Here is a 24730-nt window from a genome sequence, read left to right on the forward strand (position 1 = left end):
TATTGGGCGACTACATAGCGGTTTCTGCAGGTATTACTTCATTGTATCATATATGTGAATGGACTAATGTTGTGATACCTTCAAGAACTTCTTAGAAAACTACAATCCAGCGGCAGCACAATAATCAATGCCTGACACTTGTTGACCACTGCAATCCCTGCAAATGGTTCTACCAAAGTGCCTCACAGTGATACATTTACTGCCTCCACAAAGACAACTAAATAGTACAAATCTATAAATATCTCTACATTTTCTTAATGCTTCTAAAAACAGTCATACAATTACCACACAAATACTATATAGTCTTACTGAACAACACCAACCAAAAAATACTATAATTGCAAAATAATGCCGCCACACCATGACCAAATATTATCACCATATAAAGCCCGAATATAAACACCATCCTCATCCTGAGCAAAACCAACTGCCGTAGGACCAGTGAGTTGAAGGAATCGAGATGTGGGGAACAGAGGATACCATAGCATGACACCCTAGGGAGGGAGAGGGGGTAAGAGCTGGTAATGCTCACCTGGTGTTGTTGTGACAGGCACAATTCCTGTGTAAGCATCAAGGAAAATAGATACTGCTGCCCTGTGGCTGGTAAATGAACCCAAATAAGGTTTTTTTGTTATCCACAACGCATTTCAAAGCTGTACCTCTATCATGTGAAAAAACAAATATCATGACATATTTCTTTTTTAACTTGATAAAATCGCTGGTACAGCATTGAAATATGTTGTGAATAAAAAAAACTTATTGCAATCATTGTTGAAGAATCCATTTACTGCAGCAGCACAGACCACCTAGAATGTTTTCATCTAAGTGGATCCAAGACCACTGTGTTCGCACCGCAAATCCCCAAAAATGTGCAATGTGTAAACTTGGCCTAAATTACCTTTGCACCCCTTCCGACACAAATGTAACTATCTCGGTCTACCTATATATTGGTAATGCATATGATCCCTTTTATGGCCCTACATACTATAGTAAAACATTTCACAGTAAAGGATAGTGAACGCAGTGACATCACAGTACAGGGGTTATACATAGCGATGTCACAGTTCAGAGATAATACATAGTGATGTCACAGTACAGAGATAATACATAGTGTTGTCACTGTAAAGGGGTAATACACACAATGATGTAACAGTACAGGGGTACTACACACAGTAATGTCACAATGCAGGGGTAATACACACAGTGAAGTCACAGTACACAGGTAAAACATACAGTGATGTCAGAGTTCAGGGGTAATACACATAGTGATGTCACAGTACAGGGGTAATACACACAGTGATGTCACAGTAAAGGGGTAATGCACAGTGTTGTCACAGTACAGGGTGATATACACACAGTAATGTCACAGTACAGAAGTAATACACACAATGATGTCACAGTGCAGGAGTAATACACACAGTGATGTTACAGTACAGGGATAATACACACAGTGATGTCATAGTGCAGTGATAATACACTTGTGTCTCCATGCAGCCCTTCCTGTGATTCTTCCTGGCTTTGTTGTTCTGATCTTATCTGCTTTTTCTTTGTTTGCTCTGCTCTCTGCTCTTTCCTCTCTGACGATTCTGTTTGCTCTGTTCCTTCTACTGTGCTTCTTCTTTCTGTTTGCTCTGCTCTTTGCTTCTACTTTTTGTTCGCTCTGCGCTCTGTTCCTTCCTCTCTGCTTCTTCCTGTCTGCTCTGCTCTCTGTTCCTTCTCTGTTTCTTTCTGTTTGCTCTGCTCTCTGTTCTTTCCTTTCTGCTTCTACCAGTTTGCTCTGCTCTTTGTCCCTTCCTCTATGCTTCTCTCTGTTTGCTCTGTTCTCTGTTCCTCCCTCTCTACTTCTTCTTTTGTGTTCTGCTTTCTGTTCCTTCCTCTCTACCTTTCTCTATTTGCTCTGCTCTCTGTTCCTCCCTCTTTGCTTTTTTCTATTTGCTCTGCTATCTGTTCCTTCCTCTCTGCTTTTCTCTGCTTGCTCTGCTATGTGTTCCTTCCTCTCTACTTCTCTCTATTTGCAATGCTCTTTAGTCCTTCTCTGTTTCTTTCTGCTTACTCTGCTTTTTGTTTCTTCTTCTCTGCTTCTACATCTTTGCTGTATTCCTTCCTCTCTTCTTCTTATTTGCTAAGTTCTCTGTTTCTTCCTCTCTGCTACTCTCTGTTTGCTCTGATCTCTGGTTCTTCCTCTGTTTCTTCCTTTTTGCTCTGCTCTCTGTTCCTTCCTCAGTTTCTCCCTTTTTGCTCTGCTCTCTGTTCCTTCTCTGTTTCTTTCTCTTTGCTCTGCTCTCTGTTCCTTCTCTGTTTCTTTCTCTTTACTCTGCTCTCTGTTCCTTCCTCTCTGCTTCTCCCTGTTTGCTCTGCTTTCTGTCTCTTCTCTGATTCTTTCTCTTTGCTCTGCTCTCTGCTTCTATGTGTTTGCTCTGCTTCCTGTTCATTCCATGTCTTCCTCTACCTGTCTTCTCAGCTTCCTGCACTCATTTTCTTCCTCCTGGCGCTGTCAGTCTCTGCCCCCTTTCCTCATTGAATGTTCTTCTCCTGGAATCACTCACAGCTGTTTCTGCCCTGCCCTGACCATCATGGAAGAAGTTGCCCGGAATGAGGGTTGCTAGGTTATCAGCCTCCTGGTAACCAGCAAGATACAGTGATCGGGGATTGTTCTCTTCCCCGATCACTGCTAAGGCTAATGTGTGCAATATAGGCTTGTCTGCATGACTTTAATGCAGTTAGCCTGTACATATATTACTGTCCCATCCCCCAGCATCCTTAATTATTAGTTTAATGACCGGCCCAGGAGACATATGGCCCCTGGGCCCCTGCCCATCCCAATGATGAGGTTCTACGGCAAAAAATGTACAGTTTGTCATATGTTTTGCAGGTTTAAAATACAAACCTAGAAAGGTAATTTAATATTACATTTAAACCCACGACTTGCTATTTTAAGAACTGATCCATAATGTATTACTAGTATAGTATTTTTAAATGGTAAAGAACATTTATAACTGGCAGACATTTATATGACAAACCAAATGTTTCTCAAATAAGATAAAAAAGGAAAATTCTACCAGTTCTACATTATAAAACATATACTAAAGCAAGTCATGTTTCATAAATATTTTCTTTGAAAGTTCAAGAAAAGAAACACTGTATAAATATTTGATTAAAGAAGATCAGATAAAAGCATATTAATGCATACCTTTTCCCCAATTTCTCCTGAAGTACCATTTTCACCTTTGCTTCCTTTCTCACCCTGCAAAATACAATAAAAACAGCCGTACATTAAAAACCTAACACAATACACAATAGTAATTTCTGTCTGCAACATTTATTGTTAGTAGCCATCACATACAGTAAGTACAGGATAAAGAGAGAACATTAGGTATATTAAAAGGTGTGGAGCAGACTATACAAATGTACATATTTTAGTAGCACTTTTATTTATTAGTATTTAAAATTATTCTACAATATTCTAATTTGTTCATTTTGATTATGTAATAGTCGAATTAGAAAATCTAAACTGGAATTAAACTATTATTTAGGAAAAGGAGCCATCAGTAAAATGAAGGAGGAAAACAAGTGTATATTTCACTTTGTAATGCTGTCTAATTGCATAATCCGTAACTTCCTGTACTGCCCTATTTTTGGAGAGGCAACCATTTGGGTCGTCTCATGGATAAACTTAATCTCACGAGAAAATGAAACCATACTCTGTCTACCACGTGTAGAAGCAAAACTCTAAGGCATGTGTTACTTACTATTCCATCTGACAATCTAAATTTATAACTACTGTATATATAGACTCACAGGCTGAAGGGACTGTAACAAAAGGTTAAAAACTTTTGCTGTAGATTCCCTAATATTTATGAGCAATTAAAAACCTATTCACATAGATATCTAATTAGATATCGCTTAATTAGATATTTAGCAAAGACTATCAATAGTCTTCAAATGTAAAACTTGGGGAAAATGTATCCCTTGAAAAATTTCAAAACATTTTTCTGTTAGCTTCTAAATGTTTTCTTCCAATTTCATTTGAATATAAAACTATAACTTATTTAAACCCATGTTCTTTCTAGAAGTTTAGAGTAAAGAATCATTATTTTTCTATACTTCATGCATTACACATGAAAATGGAAATGGCAGCTTGAGTAAGGTTACAAGATATTTTTTTTCTCTATGACAGTTTGGACAAATGTCCACTATTCAGTTAACCCAACATAATTTATTAGTTTAAAAGTACATTTATTTAACTTTTAACATTTTTATTATTATTATTTTTGGTACAACGTATTTTTGCTAGATTTTTTCCCCAACTCAGACATTATAGATAAATACTTCCAATTTATGGGGAAGGGAATAAGGTAAAATTATTATTATTATTATTATTATTATTATTATTATTATTATGTTTATGGTGTTACATGTAACAATTCTGCTAGTGGAATCACGGAAATTCATTGCTAATCTGACATAGAGAAAAGAAAGATTGACAATATATCAAGACAAGCGACCAACCAACATTTTAGTGTTATTGTTAAATATTTAAAACATCCACTTGATCTTTTATTAAAAGCATCCTTCTTGACACCACTGCATTTGGTAAATGACTGTCAGCTGACAGGATACTAAATCAACTCACTTAGTATGTAAAGGGTCATAAAAGACGCTCGACAAAGCTTAGCATGAGTAGAGTGAATTTATCACAATGAATTGCATGACAATCATTCCCTAGACACTATGCAGTAATAGAGGTCATCTTGGACTGCACATACTATGCAGAACTTGTAAGTGGGCAAAGTTACCAGTGTCAAAACTATGTAAAAGGTACTTTGAGATCAAATTCTAAGCCAAAAGTTGTGATAATTTAAAACCATTTCAAAATATTAAGAGACTAAGGCGGGCTTTGCATACTACGACATCTCAGGTGCAATGTCGGTGGGGTCAAATCGAAAGTGACACACATCCGGCGTCACAGTTGATATCGTAGTGTGTAAATCCTTTTTGATACGATTAATGAGCGCAAAAGCGACGTTATCGTATCATCGGTGTAGGGTCCGACATTGCCATAATTTGGCAGCAGTGACACGTACGATGTTGTTCCTCGTTCCTGCGGCAGCACACATCGCTGTGTGAGAAGCCGCAGGAGCGAGGAACATCTCCTACCTGCGTCACCGCATCTAATGCCGGCTCTGCGGAAGGAAGGAGGTGGGTGGGATGTTTACGTCCCGCTTATCTCTGCCCCTCCGCTTCTATTGGCCGCCTGCCGTGTGACGTCGCTATGACGCCGCACGACCCGCCCCTTTAATAAGGAGGTGGCTCGCCGGCCAGAGCGACGTCGCAGGGCAGGTAAGTGCGTGTGAAGCTGCCATAGAGATAATGTTCGCTACGGCAGCAATCACAAGATATCGCTGCTGCGACGGGTGCGGGGAATATCGTGCTCGACATCGCAGCATCGGCTTGCAATGTCGCAGCGTGTAAAGTACCCCTAAGACTAATAAATGTTCATTACATTAATGTACAATATGTGGAAAGGAAAACATTCTGGGAAACACAATTAGTTTTATCATTTTATATTCCTTGCTATGAATCATAACAACCGCAGTCGTAGTAGTTTAGCAAAACCATGCATTAAAATGGCCAAGCTACCCCAAAAGAATAGCACCACATAGAACAAGGCAGTTAGTTAAAAATTGCTACATTTGTAAAGTTTCAGTCATTAGTCACTTCACTAATCATTTACAATTTATAATTAACAAGAGTAATAACGTTTTCCAGTTTATTAATATACCATGTTCTGTTTTCACTAGAGTTGAGCGCGGTTCGTGGTTCGTGGTTCTCCAGTTCTAGGCTCGAGTGATTTTTGGGCTGTTCGAGATCGAACTAGAACTCGAGCTTTTTGCTAAAAGCTCGATAGTTCTAGATACGTTCGAGAACGGTTCTAGCAGCAAAAAGCAGGGCTTTTTACAGCTACAGTGAGCAGGAGCCATCGCTGGCAGCCTGCCACAAGCTGGTAACCAAGATAAACATCGGGTATCCAAGCAAAGCGCTTTGGTTAGTAACCCGATGTTTATCTTAGTTACGTGCAGGAAGCCCACACTTTCCCGCTCAGCTCGCTCCACCCCCTCCTGCCCGCGGCATGTACACATACATACACATACACAAACACACACACACACACATCCACCCCCCCCCCCGCCCCCCCGCCCGCCCGCCCGCTCGCTTGCTCGCTCGCTCGCTCGGCTTACCTGCGGTGATGAAGTCCCGCCATCCCGACCTCAGCGCTGTCACTGTCCTCCATGGCCGCCGCTTGTCACATCACCTATCGCTTCCGACCCGAGACTGACACTGGCGGTGACGTCACGGACCTCTCGCGATACTTGATGTGAAGGCGCCGGTCATTGACCTCAGTGACAGGGGCTGTCAGTGTGCTGGAGATCAGCGCAGGTAATGTACCTCACTGACAGCAGCACTTGTCACCCCCCTGCAGTGACCTGGGCTGACCCATTGATGTTAGCTCAGGTCACTGCACTGCTCTCCCAGCCAATGGGGAACATCCTGCTCTTCATTGACTGGGACAGTGTGCATCGTCATGGCAACCCCTTGGATTACACCAGACCTGGATTTGTTTTTCAATCTAATAAATTGGTTAAAGAGGGAATGTTTTGGGGAGTGTTTTTTCAAATAAAAATGTGTTTGTCGTCTATTTTTTTTTTATTACTGACTGGGTTGGTGATGTCGGGTATCTGATAGACGCCTGACCTCACCAACCCCAGGGCTTGATGCCAGGTGACATTACACATCTGGTATTAACCCCAAATATTACCCCGTTTGCCACCGCACCAGGGCGCGGGATGAGCTGGGGCGAAGCACCAGGATTGGCGCATCTAATGGATGCGCCACTTCTGGGGCGGCTGCGGCCTGCTATTTTTAGGCTGGGGAGATTCCAATAACCATGGACCTCCCTAGTCTGAGAATATCAGGCCCCAGCTGTCTGCTTTACCTTGGCTGGTGATCCAATTTTGGGGGACCCCTACGTGTTTTTTTTTTAATTATTTATTTAATTTAAAATAACAGCGTGGGGTGCCCTCAGTTTTGGATTACCAGCCAAAGTGAGGTTGCCAGCTGTGGTCTGCAGGCTGCAGCCGTCTGCTTTACCCTAGCTGGCTACAAAACTAGGGGGAACCCTATGTCATTTTTTTTTCATTTTTTTGGCTAAATACAAAGCTAAGCACCCCTTAGTGCCACATGAAAGGTACCAAAGGGTGTTCCACTTTTTCTCCATTTTTTTCCTCCACTTTCTCTCCACTTTTTCTCCACTTTTTCTCCATTTTTTTCTCCACTTATTCTCCACTTTTTCTCCTCTTATTCTCCACTTTTTCTCCACTTTTTCTCCACTTTTTCTCCATTTTTTTCTCCACTTTCTCCACTTTTTCTCCACTTTTTTCTCCACTTTTTCTCCTCTTATGCTCCACTTTTTCTCCTCTTAATCTCCACTTTTTCTCCACTTTTTCTCCACTTTTTTCTCCACTTTTTCTCCTCTTATGCTCCACTTTTTCTCCACTTTTTCTCCACTTTTTCTCCACTTTTTCTCCACTTTTTCTCCTCTTAATCTCCACTTTTTCTCCTCTTAATCTCCACTTTTTCTCCTCTTATGCTCCACTTTTTCTCCACTTTTTCTCCACTTTTTCTCCACGTTTTCTCCACTTTTTCTCCACTTTTTCTCCACTTTTTCTCCTCTTCTGCTCCACTTTTTCTCCACTTTTTCTCCACGTTTTCTCCACTTTTTTCTCCACTTTTTCTCCTCTTATGCTCCACTTTTTCTCCACTTTTTCTCCACTTTTTCTCCACGTTTTCTCCACGTTTTCTCCACGTTTTCTCCACTTTTTTCTCCACTTTTTCTCCTCTTATGCTCCACTTTTTCTCCACTTTTTCTCCTCTTAATCTCCACTTTTTCTCCACTTTTTCTCCACTTTTTCTCCACTTTTTCTCCACTTTTTCTCCACTTTTTTCTCCACTTTTTCTCCACTTTTTCTCCTCTTATGCTCCACTTTTTCTCCTCTTATTCTCCACTTTTTCTCCACTTTTTCTCCATTTTTTTCTCCACTTTCTCCACTTTTTCTCCACTTTTTTCTCCACTTTTTCTCCTCTTATGCTCCACTTTTTCTCCTCTTAATCTCCACTTTTTCTCCACTTTTTCTCCACTTTTTCTCCACTTTTTTCTCCACTTTTTCTCCTCTTATGCTCCACTTTTTCTCCACTTTTTCTCCACTTTTTCTCCACTTTTTCTCCACTTTTTCTCCTCTTAATCTCCACTTTTTCTCCTCTTATGCTCCACTTTTTCTCCACTTTTTCTCCACGTTTTCTCCACTTTTTCTCCACTTTTTCTCCTCTTATGCTCCACTTTTTCTCCACTTTTTCTCCACTTTTTCTCCACTTTTTCTCCACTTTTTCTCCACGTTTTCTCCACGTTTTCTCCACTTTTTTCTCCACTTTTTTCTCCACTTTTTCTCCTCTTATGCTCCACTTTTTCTCCACTTTTTCTCCACTTTTTCTCCTCTTAATCTCCACTTTTTCTCCACTTTTTCTCCACTTTTTCTCCACTTTTTCTCCACTTTTTCTCCACTTTTTTCTCCACTTTTTTCTCCACTTTTTCTCCTCTTATGCTCCACTTTTTCTCCACTTTTTCTCCACTTTTTCTCCACGTTTTCTCCACGTTTTCTCCACTTTTTTCTCCACTTTTTCTCCTCTTATGCTCCACTTTTTCTCCACTTTTTCTCCACTTTTTCTCCTCTTAATCTCCACTTTTTCTCCACTTTTTCTCCACTTTTTCTCCACTTTTTTCTCCACTTTTTCTCCTCTTATGCTCCACTTTTTCTCCACTTTTTCTCCACTTTTTCTCCACTTTTTCTCCTCTTATGCTCCACTTTTTCTCCACTTTTTCTCCTCTTATGCTCCACTTTTTCTCCACTTTTTCTCCACTTTTTTCTCCACTTTTTCTCCTCTTATGCTCCACTTTTTCTCCACTTTTTCTCCACTTTTTCTCCTCTTATTCTCCACTTTTTCTCCACTTTTTCTCCACTTTTTCTCCATTTTTTTCTCCACTTTCTCCACTTTTTCTCCACTTTTTTCTCCACTTTTTCTCCTCTTATGCTCCACTTTTTCTCCACTTTTTCTCCACTTTTTCTCCACTTTTTCTCCACTTTTTCTCCACTTTTTTCTCCACTTTTTCTCCACTTTTTCTCCTCTTATGCTCCACTTTTTCTCCACTTTTTCTCCACTTTTTCTCCACTTTTTCTCCTCTTATGCTCCACTTTTTCTCCACTTTTTCTCCACTTTTTCTCCTCTTATGCTCCACTTTTTCTCCACTTTTTCTCCACTTTTTTCTCCACTTTTTCTCCTCTTATGCTCCACTTTTTCTCCACTTTTTCTCCACTTTTTCTCCACTTTTTCTCCTCTTATGCTCCACTTTTTCTCCACTTTTTCTCCATTTTTTTCTCCACTTATTCTCCACTTTTTCTCCTCTTATTCTCCACTTTTTCTCCACTTTTTCTCCACTTTTTCTCCACTTTTTCTCCTCTTATGCTCCACTTTTTCTCCTCTTATGCTCCACTTTTTCTCCACTTTTTCTCCACTTTTTCTCCACTTTTTCTCCTCTTATGCTCCACTTTTTCTCCACTTTTTCTCCACTTTTTCTCCTCTTATGCTCCACTTTTTCTCCACTTTTTCTCCACTTTTTTCTCCACTTTTTCTCCTCTTATGCTCCACTTTTTCTCCACTTTTTCTCCACTTTTTCTCCACTTTTTCTCCTCTTATGCTCCACTTTTTCTCCACTTTTTCTCCACTTTTTCTCCATTTTTTTCTCCACTTATTCTCCACTTTTTCTCCTCTTATTCTCCACTTTTTCTCCACTTTTTCTCCACTTTTTCTCCACTTTTTCTCCTCTTATGCTCCACTTTTTCTCCTCTTATGCTCCACTTTTTCTCCACTTTTTCTCCACTTTTTCTCCACTTTTTCTCCTCTTATGCTCCACTTTTTCTCCACTTTTTCTCCACTTTTTCTCCTCTTATGCTCCACTTTTTCTTTACTTTTTCTCCACTTTTTTCTCCACTTTTTCTCCTCTTATGCTCCACTTTTTCTCCACTTTTTCTCCACTTTTTCTCCACTTTTTATTCTCTTATGCTCCACTTTTTCTCCACTTTTTCTCCACTTTTTCTCCATTTTTTTCTCCACTTATTCTCCACTTTTTCTCCTCTTATTCTCCACTTTTTCTCCACTTTTTCTCCACTTTTTCTCCACTTTTTTCTCCACTTTTTCTCCACTTTTTCTCCTCTTATGCTCCACTTTTTCTCCACTTTTTCTCCACTTTTTCTCCACTTTTTCTCCTCTTATGCTCCACTTTTTCTCCACTTTTTCTCCACTTTTTCTCCTCTTATGCTCCACTTTTTCTCCACTTTTTCTCCACTTTTTTCTCCACTTTTTCTCCTCTTATGCTCCACTTTTTCTCCACTTTTTCTCCACTTTTTCTCCTCTTATGCTCCACTTTTTCTCCACTTTTTCTCCACTTTTTCTCCATTTTTTTCTCCACTTATTCTCCACTTTTTCTCCTCTTATTCTCCACTTTTTCTCCACTTTTTCTCTACTTTTTCTCCACTTTTTCTCCTCTTATGCTCCACTTTTTCTCCACTTTTTCTCCTCTTATGCTCCACTTTTTCTCCACTTTTTCTCCACTTTTTTCTCCACTTTTTCTCCTCTTATGCTCCACTTTTTCTCCACTTTTTCTCCACTTTTTCTCCTCTTATGCTCCACTTTTTCTCCACTTTTTCTCCACTTTTTCTCCATTTTTTTCTCCACTTATTCTCCACTTTTTCTCCTCTTATTCTCCACTTTTTCTCCACTTTTTCTCCACTTTTTCTCCTCTTATTCTCCACTTTTTCTCCACTTTTTCTCCACTTTTTCTCCATTTTTTTCTCCACTTTCTCCACTTTTTCTCCACTTTTTCTCCACTTTTTCTCCTCTTATGCGCCACTTTTTCTCCTCTTAATCTCCACTTTTTCTCCACTTTTTCTCCACTTTTTCTCCACTTTTTTCTCCACTTTTTCTCCTCTTATGCTCCACTTTTTCTCCACTTTTTCTCCACTTTTTCTCCACTTTTTCTCCACTTTTTCTCCTCTTAATCTCCACTTTTTCTCCTCTTATGCTCCACTTTTTCTCCACTTTTTCTCCACTTTTTCTCCACTTTTTCTCCTCTTATGCTCCACTTTTTCTCCACTTTTTCTCCTCTTAATCTCCACTTTTTCTCCTCTTATGCTCCACTTTTTCTCCACTTTTTCTCCTCTTATGCTCCACTTTTTCTCCACTTTTTCTCCACTTTTTCTCCTCTTATGCTCCACTTTTTCTCCACTTTTTCTCCACTTTTTTCTCCACTTTTTCTCCTCTTATGCTCCACTTTTTCTCCACTTTTTCTCCACTTTTTCTCCACTTATGCTCCACTTTTTCTCCACTTTTTCTCCACTTTTTTCTCCACTTTTTCTCCTCTTAATCTCCACTTTTTCTCCACTTTTTCTCCACTTTTTCTCCACTTTTTTCTCCACTTTTTCTCCACTTTTTCTCCTCTTATGTTCCACTTATTCTCCACTTTTTCTCCACTTTTTCTCTACTTTTTCTATGGTCGGTCTACCCATTAGCTCTGCCATGCATAGTGTAGCTCTACACCTACTGCACATGTTACTTTATGATTGACATCTCTTTCGTACCAGAGCTGTCTAAGTCTACTCTGACCCCATATTTGTCATTACTATATTGTCCTTGTACTGTATTATGACATTTGTATCATGTGTTTCATTTCTTGCTGTGTTGCAATTTTTTTGCTGCATCCCAATTGTACCTCTACATTGTTCGAGTTTATGTTATTGTTCTCTCACTCTTATGTGATACTGATTATTGTCATTTTTCATGATTACATGCAGATAAGTCCAATCTGACGAAGGCTCAGGCCGAAACGTCATTTGTAACTTGTTTTGGACAAAAACATATATGCTTATGAAAAAAAAAATTTCTTAATACGGACCAATAAAGAGTGATTTTGCATTACTATCCGTTGTGACTTACTGACTTAGTCTGGGAGATATAGAGTGCCGAGGTTACTCACTAATTTTATCTATTATTACCTCTGAGCACCTATATACCAGTGAGCAGAGCTTCCTCTACAGTAGTTCTCCTGATTAGGCATGCCCTTACCTCATGAGCAGGGCATTGCAGCTTTGGTAGCAACCATTACGACATGGACTCTGCTGCTGTGGACCCGGGGAGAGTGAGTGCAGATTCATTGCACCCACACTCCTCACATGAAGGGTCCGCACTCCTAGAAAATGGGGGATACGTTCCCTGAGTGTCTCCCCCCCATATTCTAGACGGTCCAGAGTCGTCGTGGGACCCCTTTATTTTTTTTCTTACAATAAATTGGTGAAAGAGGAAATGTTTTGGGGACTGTTTTTTCAAATAAATTTCTTTTGTCGATTTTTTGTTTTTGTTAGTACTGACAGTTTATGATGTTGGGTATCTAATAGACGCCATGACATCACAAACTGCTGGGCTTGATCTCAGGTGACTTTACAGCTAGTATCAACCCGATTTATTACCCCGTTTGCCACTGCACCAGGGCACGGGATGAGCTGGGGTGAAGCGCCAGGATTGGCGCATCTAGTGGATGCGCCACGTCTGGGGTGCCTGCGGCCTGCTATTTTTAGGCTGTGAAGGCCCAATAACTATGGACCTTCCCACCCTGAGAATACCAGACCACAGCTGTCCGCTTTACCTTGGCTGGTGATCCAATTTGGGGGGTCCCCTACTTTTATTGTGTAATTATTAATATTTATAAAATAATTATAAAAAAGAGCCTGAGGGGACCTCCACATTGGATCCCCAACCACGGTAAAGCTGCCAGCTGTGGTTTTCAGGCTACAGCCGTCTGCTTTACCCTAGCTGGCTATCAAAAATGGGGGGACCCAACGTAATTTTTTTTTTTAACTATTTTTTAAATAGAAAAAATTAATGGGCTTCCCTGTATTTTGATTGCCAACCAAGGTAACGGCAGGCAGATGGGGGTGGCAACCCATAGCTGTCTGCTTTATCTGCGCTGAGAATCAAAAATACCGCGGAGCGCTACGTCATTTTTTTAAAGATTTATTTTTACAGCACTGTGATGTCCAGCAATCAAAATACAGGGAAGCCCATTTTATTTTTAGTTATTTAAATAAATAATTAAAAAAAATATATGTTAGCTCCCACTGCATTTTTTGTATTGCTAGCTAAGGGTAATCCAAGCAGCTACTGGCTGCTAACCCCCACTGCTTGGTGTTACCTTCACTGGCAATGGAAAATCCAGGGAAGCATTTTTTTTTTTTTTTGCCAAAAAGCTACAAAAAAAGGACGTGAGCTTCGCCATATTTTTGTATGCTAGCCAGGTATAGCAGGCAGGTGCTGGAAGAGTTGGATACAGCACCAGAAGATGGCGCTTCTATGAAAATGCCATTTTCTGAGGTGGCTGCAGACTGCAATTCGCAGCAGTGGGGCCCAGAAAGCTCAGGCCAACCGGTGGTGCGGATTCCAATCCCAGCTGCCTAGTTGTACCTGGCTGGACACAAAAATGGGGCAAAGCCTACGTCATTTGTTTTCTAATTATTTCATGAAATTCATGAAATAATAAAAAAAGGGCTTCCCTTTATTTTTGGTTCCCAGCCGGGTACAAATAGGCAACTGGGGGTTGGGGGCAGCCGTACCTGCCTGCTGTACCTGGCTAGCATACAAAAATATGGCGAAGCCACATAATTTTTTCAGGGGGCAAAAAACTTCTGCATACAGTCCTGGATGGAGTATGCTGAGCCTTGTAGTTCTGCAGCTGCTGTCTGTCTGTATGGAGAAGAGCAGACAGCAGCTGCAGAACTACAAGGCTCAGCATACTCCATCCAGGACTGTATGCAGAAGTTTTTTGCCCACCAAAAAAATGACGTGGGCTTCGCCATATTTTTGTATGCTAGCCAGGTACAGCTGGCAGCCACGGGCTGCCTCCAACCCCCAGTTGCCTATTTGTACCCGGCTGGGAACCAAAAATATAGGGAAGCCCGTTTTTTTTAATTATTTCACTTATTTCATGAAATAATTAAAAAACAAATGACGTGGGCTTCGCCCTATTTTTGTGTCCAGCCGGGTACAACTAGGCAGCTGGGGATTGGAATCCGCAGCACAGGTTAGCCCGAGGTTTGTGGGCGCCTCTGCTGCGGATTTCAGTCCGCAGCCGTCCCAGAAAATGGCGCTCTCATAGAAGCGCCATCATCTGGCGCTGTATCCAACTCTTCCAACAGCCCTGGAGCCGGGTGGCTTGTTGGGTAATCATGAGTTAATACTGGCTTTGTTTTACCAGCCAGTATTAAGCCAGAGATTCTTAATGTCAGGCACGTTTGACCCGGCCATTAAGAATCTCCAATAAAGGGTTAAAAAAAGACACCACACAGAGAAAAAATACTTTAATAGAAATAAATACACAGACACATTAGAGACTCCATCTTTATTACCCCTGTCAGCCCTCCACGATCCTGCTCTTCTGTCTTCTTTCTTTCTAGTGTAGTAGTAGTGACGATTGTAGTGAGGGGCATCACTTGGGGCTGGGGAACCTCCATCCTAACTACAATGCTCACTACAATCGGGAAGCAGCGTGCAGCCTTCACTCCGTGAGTGATCACTGCTGGCTGCTAGCGGTAACGCTGACAGACGCGTTACCATAGCAACGGTGCTCCCGGAGCCGCGGTTAGCGGTGACGTCACCGCTAACTGCGTTGCTATGGCAACGGTGATCTCCGTTAATGACCGGCTGTGTCAGCCGGTCCCTAACGGAACGGGGAGTCGACCGTGTGCTAGAGCATGTCGCCGGTACACGGCGATACACATATGTGCACCGTGTACCGGAGAGATGCACTCGCAGGTACTACATGACGTGTCATAGTCATGTGACCAGTCTGTAGCCAATGAGATAATAGCCACGTGACTGGTCACATGGCTATTTTGACGTCACGATAGGTCCTGCTTCTCTGCTGGCAGTGCAGGTCACCGGGAGGATTCAGCGATCATCGGATGGAATAGCGGCAGGAGACAGAGTGCAGAAGGGATCGCGAGGACCGGTAAGTGTTATGGCAATGTTTATTAACTGTTTGTGTACATTTATAATGCATTTTTATGTGTTTGTGATTGCCTCCCATTATAGCCTATACGTTCGAGTTCGGTTCGTCGAACGTTCGACGAACCGAACTCGAACGGGACCCCCGTTCGGCGAACCGGCCTCGAGCCGAACCGGGACCGGTTCGCTCATCTCTAGTTTTCACATTATAGCTAAACCACCAAAAAGAAGCCCACTTCAGCAAAACGAATGACATAAATTAAATTCCTAAATGTAAATGTTCATTTACCTCGTACAGTGGCACAAATACTCATGACAAGTCTATAAAATCCCTATGTGTAAACCCCTATGCTAAATCTATAATAGCCCACAAATTTTGTCACAAAATCTGTAAAAAAATGATGTCTGCATGTGAAATATAAAGACACACAATTTTTATGACGTCTTTATTTATTTTGTTAATAAAATGGTAAACAAGGGAAAGTGTCGGGGAGACTTTATAGAAATAAATTATTTTTTTGCGTGTGTGTCTTTATTTGCGGACTACTGGGTTAGTAATGGGGGTGTCTGATAGACCCCATTCCATTACTAACACCAGGGCTTCATGCCAGCTGACATTACACAGCTGACATCAACCCCAACTGCCATTAACCTCGTACCAGGGCAATCGGGAAGAGCTGAGGCCAATGGCCAGAATTGGTGCATCTACTGTTATATGCCACTTCTGGGGCAGCTGTGGGCTGTATGCTGGGAAGGGCCCAATGACATGGACCTTCCCAGCCTGATATCAGCCCCCAGCTGTCTGCTTTACTTTTGCTTGTTAACAAAAATAGGGGGGTCCCCACATAGTTATTTTGTTTGAATTATTTATTTATTTGGTTAATAGCTGTACAATTTATCTATCTATCTATCTACCATCTCTCTTTCTTTCTCTCTATCATCTTTGCACATCTTTAACACTTCAAAGTCAGCAATTATTTGAAAGTATTTAATTCTAGTACATCTCACACAGTCGACACATGGATTTCACATGGACGTCATCCGTGTGCTGTACGTGTTTTCACAAACCCATAGACTTCTATTGATCCTTTTAATCCATGCTGATGGTAAAAATGGGACATGTCTTTGTGTTGATGAGACACACGTTTGGTTCACATGGATACATGGACCGTGTGAAAACTCGTAGGTGTGAAAATCAACACCTATTTTAATAAGTATGCGTGTGAACGTGTCTCCTGTACATGTGAAAACAGACACCACACATACTGCAAACACGGATATGTGAAGAGGGCCCTAGATTACCTCTCCTTGAACTGCTTCCAGAGGATAGTGCGCTGAGCATTGTGTCATCGGGTTTTATATAAGATACGATGGCCCGATGCGGCTGGCCAATCACAGTAATGCCAGTAGCCAACATGGTAATTGCATTACAGTGTATAGCAGGTAATCCCCCCATGTTGATTTGCTGTTTAACAGCTGCAAAATATGCGGGGTGAGGAGTTGAGCATGGCCCTCAAGCACTCGCGACACTCGATTGAGTAAAAAATGTACCAGAGCACCCCAATGATTGATCGAGCATCGAGCAGTGGCAAGCATGCTTGCTCATTACTGATTAAAGTACAATCAAAAGGTATATCAGATAATAAAATATGATATAGTGTATTTACAATTTTTCAATAGCATATATTCATTTTGGAATAGAAATACACAAGCTCAATAATTTATAACTGAAGAATTCCAAATAATTTTCAGTTGTAAGTTTAATTACTGGTGCTCAGTTGTAAGAAATGAAGATAAGCTTTAAAGCCCATATGGATACATCAAAAATGTGAATACAGTATGTCACAAAAGTGAGTACATCCCATTACATTTTTGTAAAGACAGTATTTTATTTATTTTCATGGGACAATACTGAAGATATGGCACTTGAAAATATTGGTGGCCACACAAAATATAGACACTTTGGGCACAATTTGGACATTTTCACTTAGGGGTGTACTCATTTTTGTTGCCAGAGGTTTAGACATTTATGGATGTGTGTTGAGTTTAGAGGGCACACCAAATTTACACTGTTATACAAACTGACTACTTTACATTGTATTAAAGTGTTATATCTTCAGAGTTGTTCCATATTTTTAAAAATGTGAGGGGTGTACTCACTTTTGTGACATACTCTATGTACTGAAAGAAAATCTATTTAAAGAAGTTTCATGGGCACACAACTATTAAAGCATTGAGAAGCCTATCAGAAATTAAGAAATTTCATAATTTACATTTACTTGCAAGTAAAATTCTACTATATACCTGCACTCTTACAATGGGTAATGCAACCTTAAGCTTCTTACTTCCTACTAAAGTCCATTCAAAACACAAAGTACAGAGATTACTTGTCCATGCTGAACTGAACAGCTCAACTGGTGTGCTCAGAACAATGATGCCATAGGTCATGATCCTCTTAAAGGGAATCTGTCAGCTTTTGCATTTTTTTAGTTGTTAATATGGGCATACAGGTGGAATAAAGGTGAAATTAGCCATACATGTAAGCCTCCTGGATGGGGGGTTGTTTGGCAAAAATCCTCTATCTTCTATCTTCCGGGTTATGAGATGTGTGCTGCCTGAAAGATAAGCTGGACTCCAGTTGCATAAAGGTAAAATTAGCCATACATGTATGCCTGCTGGATGAGGGGTCGTTTGGCAAAAATTACCCATGGTATAATATCACTGTTATCGATGACGTTGATGGGGCGGGACCGGGTGATCACATGTCTGGTCATGTGATACCGCCCAGTCGGCATTTTTTTTTTAAATCCATGTGGAATAGGATACTTTGATATATAAACAAGCTGAGTATCCATGGAGACTGGGCAGATCATACTCAGGTGGGCTACATCATGCTATTATTAAACATATATAAGAGTCATGGGTCATGGTGTGACTTAGTCTGCCACAAGCATCGTCTTTGAGGGACATATGCTGCCACATGTGCACTTGAGCATCAGAATGGTATGTAAGAGATGTGTGGGAACTTCCATCTTTGCAATGGTATCTTTGGGACGTTTTTTTAATTGAACTGTTTATTCCACGGGCTATTGTGCCTTAAACTCCTGATGAACCCCAATATATTAGTGGTGGGAAACGCGTCGAGTTTGTCTGGACTCTTTGCGGATTATGTCTATGGAAAGTTTGATCACTACCAATGAAAACAATTGGAGAGGCTGCCGTGAATATATCTAAGATAAGTGACTATTATGAATTATTGTCTATGAGTCTAATCTGCCTGAATCTAATTTAGTGAGGGAGATTAGGGGCAGGTTCCAAGGGATAGCCGCCGTGGAATGGGGGCACTACTTGAACCTTAGGGTGCGTGTAATGTAAGTTATATCTTCATTGATAGGTAGCAGACAGATTTGGTTTAGGGTGCATCTAGATCTTTGCCCCAACATAGACAGATGATACTAAGAAATCCATAGCAACTCCGTGTTTGAAGAGGCACTTAATGTGGCTTCATAGAGTCCATTTTTGTTTTTCGTTGTTTGTGTGTATTTACTCACGGTGTGGGATAAAATTGTGATTTTAACTATCTTTAATAAAAGAAGAGTTTTAAAATTTAATGAAGGTAGGTCTGCTGGGAAAAATATTGATATACTGCCTTAAAAAATAATTTCTGTCTGTTTTGATGTGCACAGGGATGAATAAAAAGAAAAGAAATAGCTCCGCAAAGAAATAGTAATCTTATAAACTTCCTGCGTTAGCTTGAGGGGGGGAAGGTGCTGGGTGTTCCTGAGGGCTAGATTGCAAAAAAATGTATAAATTCATTATAAGGGCAGCTTTGCACACTACAACATCGCAGGTGCGATGTCGGTGGGGTCAAATCGAAAGTGACGTACATCCGGCGTCACTTGCGATGTCGTAGTGTGTAAATCCTAGATGATACGATGAACGAGCGCAAAAGCGTCGTTATTGTATCATCGGTGCAGGCTCCGACATTTCCATAATGCCGGTGCAGAGACAGGTACGATGTTGTTCCTCGTTCCTGCGGCAGCAAACATCGCTGTGTATGAAGCCGCAGGAGCGAGGAACATCTCCTTACCTGCCACCGGCTGCAGTGAGAAGGAAGGAGGTGGGCGAGAAGTTTACATCCTGCTCATCTCCACCCCTCCGCCGCTATTGGCCGCCTGCCGTGTGACGTCGCTATGACGCCGCACGAACCGCCCTCTTAGGAAGGAGGCGGGTCGCCGGCCAGAGCGACGGTCGCAGGGCAGGTGAGTGCATGTGAAGCTGGCATAGCGATAATTTTCGCTACGCCAGGAATCACAAGATATCATACCTGCGACGGGGGCGGGGACTATCGCGTGCGACATCGCAGCATCGGCGTGCGATGTCGCAACGTGCAAAGCCCGCCTAAGTCTCATTGCTCCCCTACATTGCACTAAGCCTGTGCATTACAAGTGGGAGCAGCTGTAACATTAGTGACTTTAGGAGAGTGCCAGGATAGTATATACTAGACGGAGATGGAGTAGGGGGAGGGTTAGGGTCAGCACACATGGCGAGTAATACAGAGCGAGTGGAATACGATAAGAAAATCCAATATTACTCTATGGGGAAGCTCCCATGAGCGATTTTTTTCTCAGCCCTAATCGGACCAAGAAAACAATTGCAACATGCTGCAGGTGTAATGCGATCTTGTTTCACTCACATCCATTCAAGTTTATGGGTGAGAGAGAAACATCGCTTTACACTGGCATTACACCGGTGTAACACGAGAGCAGTGCGATCCTCGCATCAGACGGGCACTGGAGGAGATAGGGAGATAAATACCTCCCTCCCCTTCGCAGTGCTGACGCTTCCCTCTGCAGTGCCAGCCCTCCCCTCTGCAGTGCCATTCCTCCCCTCCGCAGTGTCGGCCCTCCCCTCCGCAGCATCGGCCCTTCCCTCTGCGGCGCTGGCCCTCCCCTCTGCAGTGCCAGCCCTCCTCTTTGTAGCTTCAGCCCTCTCTTCCGCAGCTGTGGTCTGACTGCACGATCGGACCACAGTTGCATGACACTCGCATGACACTCGGCTCCTGCTGTGCTGCGAGCATGTGCCGAGTGTCTTGCGAGGACTAATCACAGTGTGGCCTCAGCCTTAGAAAAAGAAAATATGTGTGCACTTATTTATCCATTTTAAGACTGTATAAGAGTCTCCGGATGGTGCTTTGTAAAGGAAGTGGGTGTTCACTGAGGGAGGAAGTGAGTTAACCGTTGGATGAATATATCTGTGCCTCTTGAGAAATTAAGTCTAAAAGTACAGTGGAAGAGCTGACAAACAGTTCAGAAAGTAAACATCAATAATCCCAATTATGGCATCCATGGGCTTAAGAGGAGCTAAAATAAAATAAAATAAAGATAAGGGGAGTTTGGAGTCTCATTAATTACAATGTGAGATCATTTTTTTTGCCTGGAAAACCCCTTTAATAAGCAAGTAACCAAGCAACTTAAACATGCAAGAGAAATCTTACCTGAACACCTTGGTCACCCGTTATTCCCGGTAAACCCATAGGTCCTGGTAAACCAGCTTCTCCCTAATAGAAAATTAATAATTTACAATAATGTAATCTTAGTTGAATATCTCAAGCCTGACAGTCATGATAAATATAACATAGGAGCTAAATGCAAAAGCATTATGGGTGTATCAATGCAATTGGACTGCTTCTTCCAAGTTAATTGATGCCCCAAATGTGCTTCAAAACTGGCTTGATATGGTTTCCATTCTAGTTTTCTTATGACTGGCAAATCAATCTTTAAAAAAGAAGACTAATTTCTATTGGGGGGGTGGGGGGCCAACACCTATACAGCAATACCACTGTTTCCATATGGTAAAATCATGATTGATGACAGGTTGCCTTAAATAAATCAAGTATTTATTTTCTCAAATTGTGAACCAGGACTAAACAGAGATTTTTTATTTTGTTACTGTCAAAAATAATTTTACAATTTTAAAGTGTATCTCTCCTGGCATTTACTGTATGGGAAAAACGTGGTGTATATTTTGCGCTATGACAATCATTTAGATGATGCTATATTGTTAAAAGAAGATGCTGTTTTTTGATTGACGTGTTTCAAAGCCCACTGACTTCTTCCTCAATATCTCAGACATATAAAAATTAAAATAAATTCATTAAAAAAAATGTTTGAATTGTGTTGGTGTGACATGAATAGACTTTACTTTATTTAGGAATAGGGTTTCCTATGCCATACAATACATAGTGAGTGTACACATTGTATTTGGATGAACCCATACACTGAGAATGAGTACTGTGCCTGCACTGCAACAGAGGTTACCCTGGACCGTGGGAAAAAAGTAATTGTGTGGGAGCATGAACTAAAGTAACTCCTGACCGTGAGAAAGAGGTAACTCCTGATAGTTCTACTATTGATAGCAGCAAGGTAAATGTATTAAAAAATTATATTTAAGAACAGAGGGGGATAAGTGAGGAAATGAGCTTTGTTCTATTATTTAGAAAAGGAAACAACGCTGATTAAATAAAGGTGATAAAGATATATGGCCAAGAAATGTAGAGGAATATAATACATAGATCACTAAAACTTAGTTGACTTAATCGGATTAAAATATATTAAAACTATATTTTTAACAATGTATGTGTTAATTCTTTAATTTGCTTTTCTTGCATTTTTCTAATTGTTTTACTTTGCAGTATCACTTAACCTGTTAGGACATTGATGAAAACATTCTAAAAATTCAGGATTAAAAAAAGTATTTCAAGAAAATCAAGCCAATATTCTGTTAATTTTGCATTTGCTGACAATTTGTTGTTGATGCTTTAAATCGTGCTTTCTTATATTTTGCTTATCCAGTAATTCTTTCTGAATAATTTCACCACAGTCTATAATTTTATTTAGACTCTTGGCTGAAATTCAACAAATTCTGAAAGTTTTGCAGCTGTGTTTACAGCTCCTGGAATTTATTTCATAAGTAAATAGGTTCATAGGTAAATATTTCCCATTCTCTAGGCATTGTTGGCACATCTTTGTTTATTTCCTTTAATGATACAGTGGCCATGTATGTGATTTATTACATATAATTAACAATTGATAATAAACAGTTAAATATTATCTTTAGTTTTTAAACAGTTTGTATTTGATGAAGAACAATTTTGTAAAGGATTACCTTCAGTATGTTTTTTTATACATATATGGAAATAGTGGAATGGCTGTATAGGTGCTTGTCTCCCAATATAAATGAAAAATTACAGCTCTTTTTGTAGAAATCCATTCTAATAGTTATATACAGTGTGTCCACCCATATCCTGTCCACCGCCATTAACATGAGAACGGGGGCAGCTATAGGCATAGAAGTGGTGTCTAGGTATAGTAAAGTAGCCATGTGCTACCACCTATAGCGCCACCTGGTAGAAAACAACGGAGTTAGTATTTTTATCTCGAAAACAGAACGTGATAGAAAAAAAAGTGAATTACAAAGTTGTAGGGCATCATCAATTCAATACGAATCGACACCTTGCATACAGAAATGCTATGATTAGAACGTGTAAAACTCACAAGGCTGTGGACATGAAGCAATACCTCATGGAGACCTTCCTACAAGTCATTGGGTATAGTGGCTGTGTGGAGTGGCCTCCATGCTCACCTGACCTGACCCCATTGGACTTCTTTCTGTGAGGTCACATCAAACAGCAGGTGTATGCGACCCCTCCACCAAGATTGCAGGACCTATAACAACGTATTACAGATGCTTGTGCAAACGTGTCACCTACCATATTGCACAACGTGCAGCAAGATACAGTATGCTGTCCAGAGTCCAGATGTGCATTGCAGCTGACGGTGGCCACTTTGAGCATCAAAGTTAAATGAGCGCCATATGCGTGACTAGCATTCAATGTTTTGGGGGGTCATGGGTTTCATATCATAGCTTTTCTGTATGCAAGGTGTCGATTCGTATTGAATTGATGATGCCCTACAAGTTTTTAATTCACTTTTTTTCTCTATCTCGTTCCGTTTTCGAGATAAAAGTGATAACTCCGTTGTTTTCCACTAGGTGGTGCTATAGGTGTTATCATTGCGTAGCGCATGGCTACTTTACTATACCTAGACACCATTTCTATGCCTATAGCTGCCGCCGTTCTCAAGTTAATGGTGGTGGACAGGTTATGGGTGGACACACTGTATAGACATGATCAGTTCCGTAGAGGTTCAGTTTGCCGGCAGCAAATGACCTGAGCCTCCACTGACTCAAGATTGATCTGAACACCGGAGCAAGTAACTGATTGGCAGTTTGAGTCTCCGCCCACAAACAGCCAGCCATAAGCAGATCACTTCCGGGGAAGGGTGGCGGGCTTTTTCAATGATTTTTTGGGTTGCACACTACATGTGATCAGGCTGATGTTATACCCAGTGCGAACCATTCAAACACTGCAACAGGCTCGCACAGGGTTGAGCACCAAGCATACCTGAGCACAGCAATTCTCAAATGAGTGAATTTCGCACGTTAACCTTCTGAAACCCGAACCTTCATTTTTTAAGGTGGTGTTTGGTTCGAAAATCAAACCTCAGGTTCGCTCATCTCTAGTTATATACAGTCTAGTGTAAAAGCCATAGGGAAAAAATCAGGCATGGACATTAACTGGGCTGTACATTGTATCTGGAAAATGCAGTCCATGTTCGTTCACGTATTCCAATGCATTTCCAACTATATTTAAATGTGGCATCTCCTCTAGTTCTCTTAGGTTTGACTTTTCTAGATCTCTTCAAAAAAGGATTCTTTTTTATTGGGGGACCTACAAAACTAGTTTCTCTTTAAATAGGTTTTTCAGATTTAACTTTTTTCCTATCATGACAAACAGTAGAATTAGATACTGTACATATTTTGTTCAGCCTTGTCGCCACTAAAAACAATTAGTCTCTGTACAGCAGAAGTGTTTCAGTCAGTGACTCAGTTAAAGACAGATTATTACAGAATTTTCTTACGAAACGCTGGTTCACTCTTCAGTGGAAGAAAATAACATTGTTATAGAAGAGACCAGATACTGTGTGCAGATCTTGTGTTGTTTATATTAGGCATTTTAGACATTTCAGCATGTAACCAATCATTCAGCACCATTAGGTATCCTGCGCCATAAACGTAATAAAATCCAATAATATTTCACTGGAGGATCGTTCTAGTTAATGATTGTCACTTAGTATGTCGGATCAGGAGAATTTCCTGCCTTATAGAACCCATTCAGAATGTGGACATAGCTTTAGCAATTGCTACGAATGCTTTGATGAAAGCATTGATCTCTTAGTTGAAAGTAGAATACTGTACATGTTACTGATGAAGCAAGGCTAAAATAGCAGAAATTATTTAAAACACCACTCCAGTGGTTTATATTTTGCCCCACTGGAGTAATGTTCTAAATCTAAGCCCCCTGTCTGACACTCAACTTCCGGCAGCTTCACCTTCTATTGCCGCTGCTCAATCATGCTCCAGCAATTTATGACATGTTGGCAGCTCCAGTGTTTCATGGAGAGCGCCGGATGTCAAAAATCAATACAATTCTATGAGAACCTTGTCC

General features: G+C 40.8%; 1 protein-coding gene across 2 annotated transcripts in view; it reads right to left on the minus strand.

The window, feature by feature from the left end:
- The window catches only part of COL19A1 (collagen type XIX alpha 1 chain), a 1307565-nt gene that overhangs the window by 983420 nt on the left and 299415 nt on the right, over positions 1-24730 (minus strand). For both annotated transcript variants that reach the window (XM_075340245.1, XM_075340246.1), the window contains exons 9-10: positions 20660-20722; positions 3191-3244 (exon numbers count right to left, since the gene is read on the minus strand). In XM_075340245.1, the coding sequence (XP_075196360.1) occupies positions 3191-3244; positions 20660-20722 (117 nt within the window). The remainder of the gene's footprint in view (positions 1-3190; positions 3245-20659; positions 20723-24730) is intronic.

This window comes from Anomaloglossus baeobatrachus, chromosome 3, assembly GCF_048569485.1.
Source record: "Anomaloglossus baeobatrachus isolate aAnoBae1 chromosome 3, aAnoBae1.hap1, whole genome shotgun sequence".
NCBI lineage: Eukaryota > Metazoa > Chordata > Amphibia > Anura > Aromobatidae > Anomaloglossus > Anomaloglossus baeobatrachus.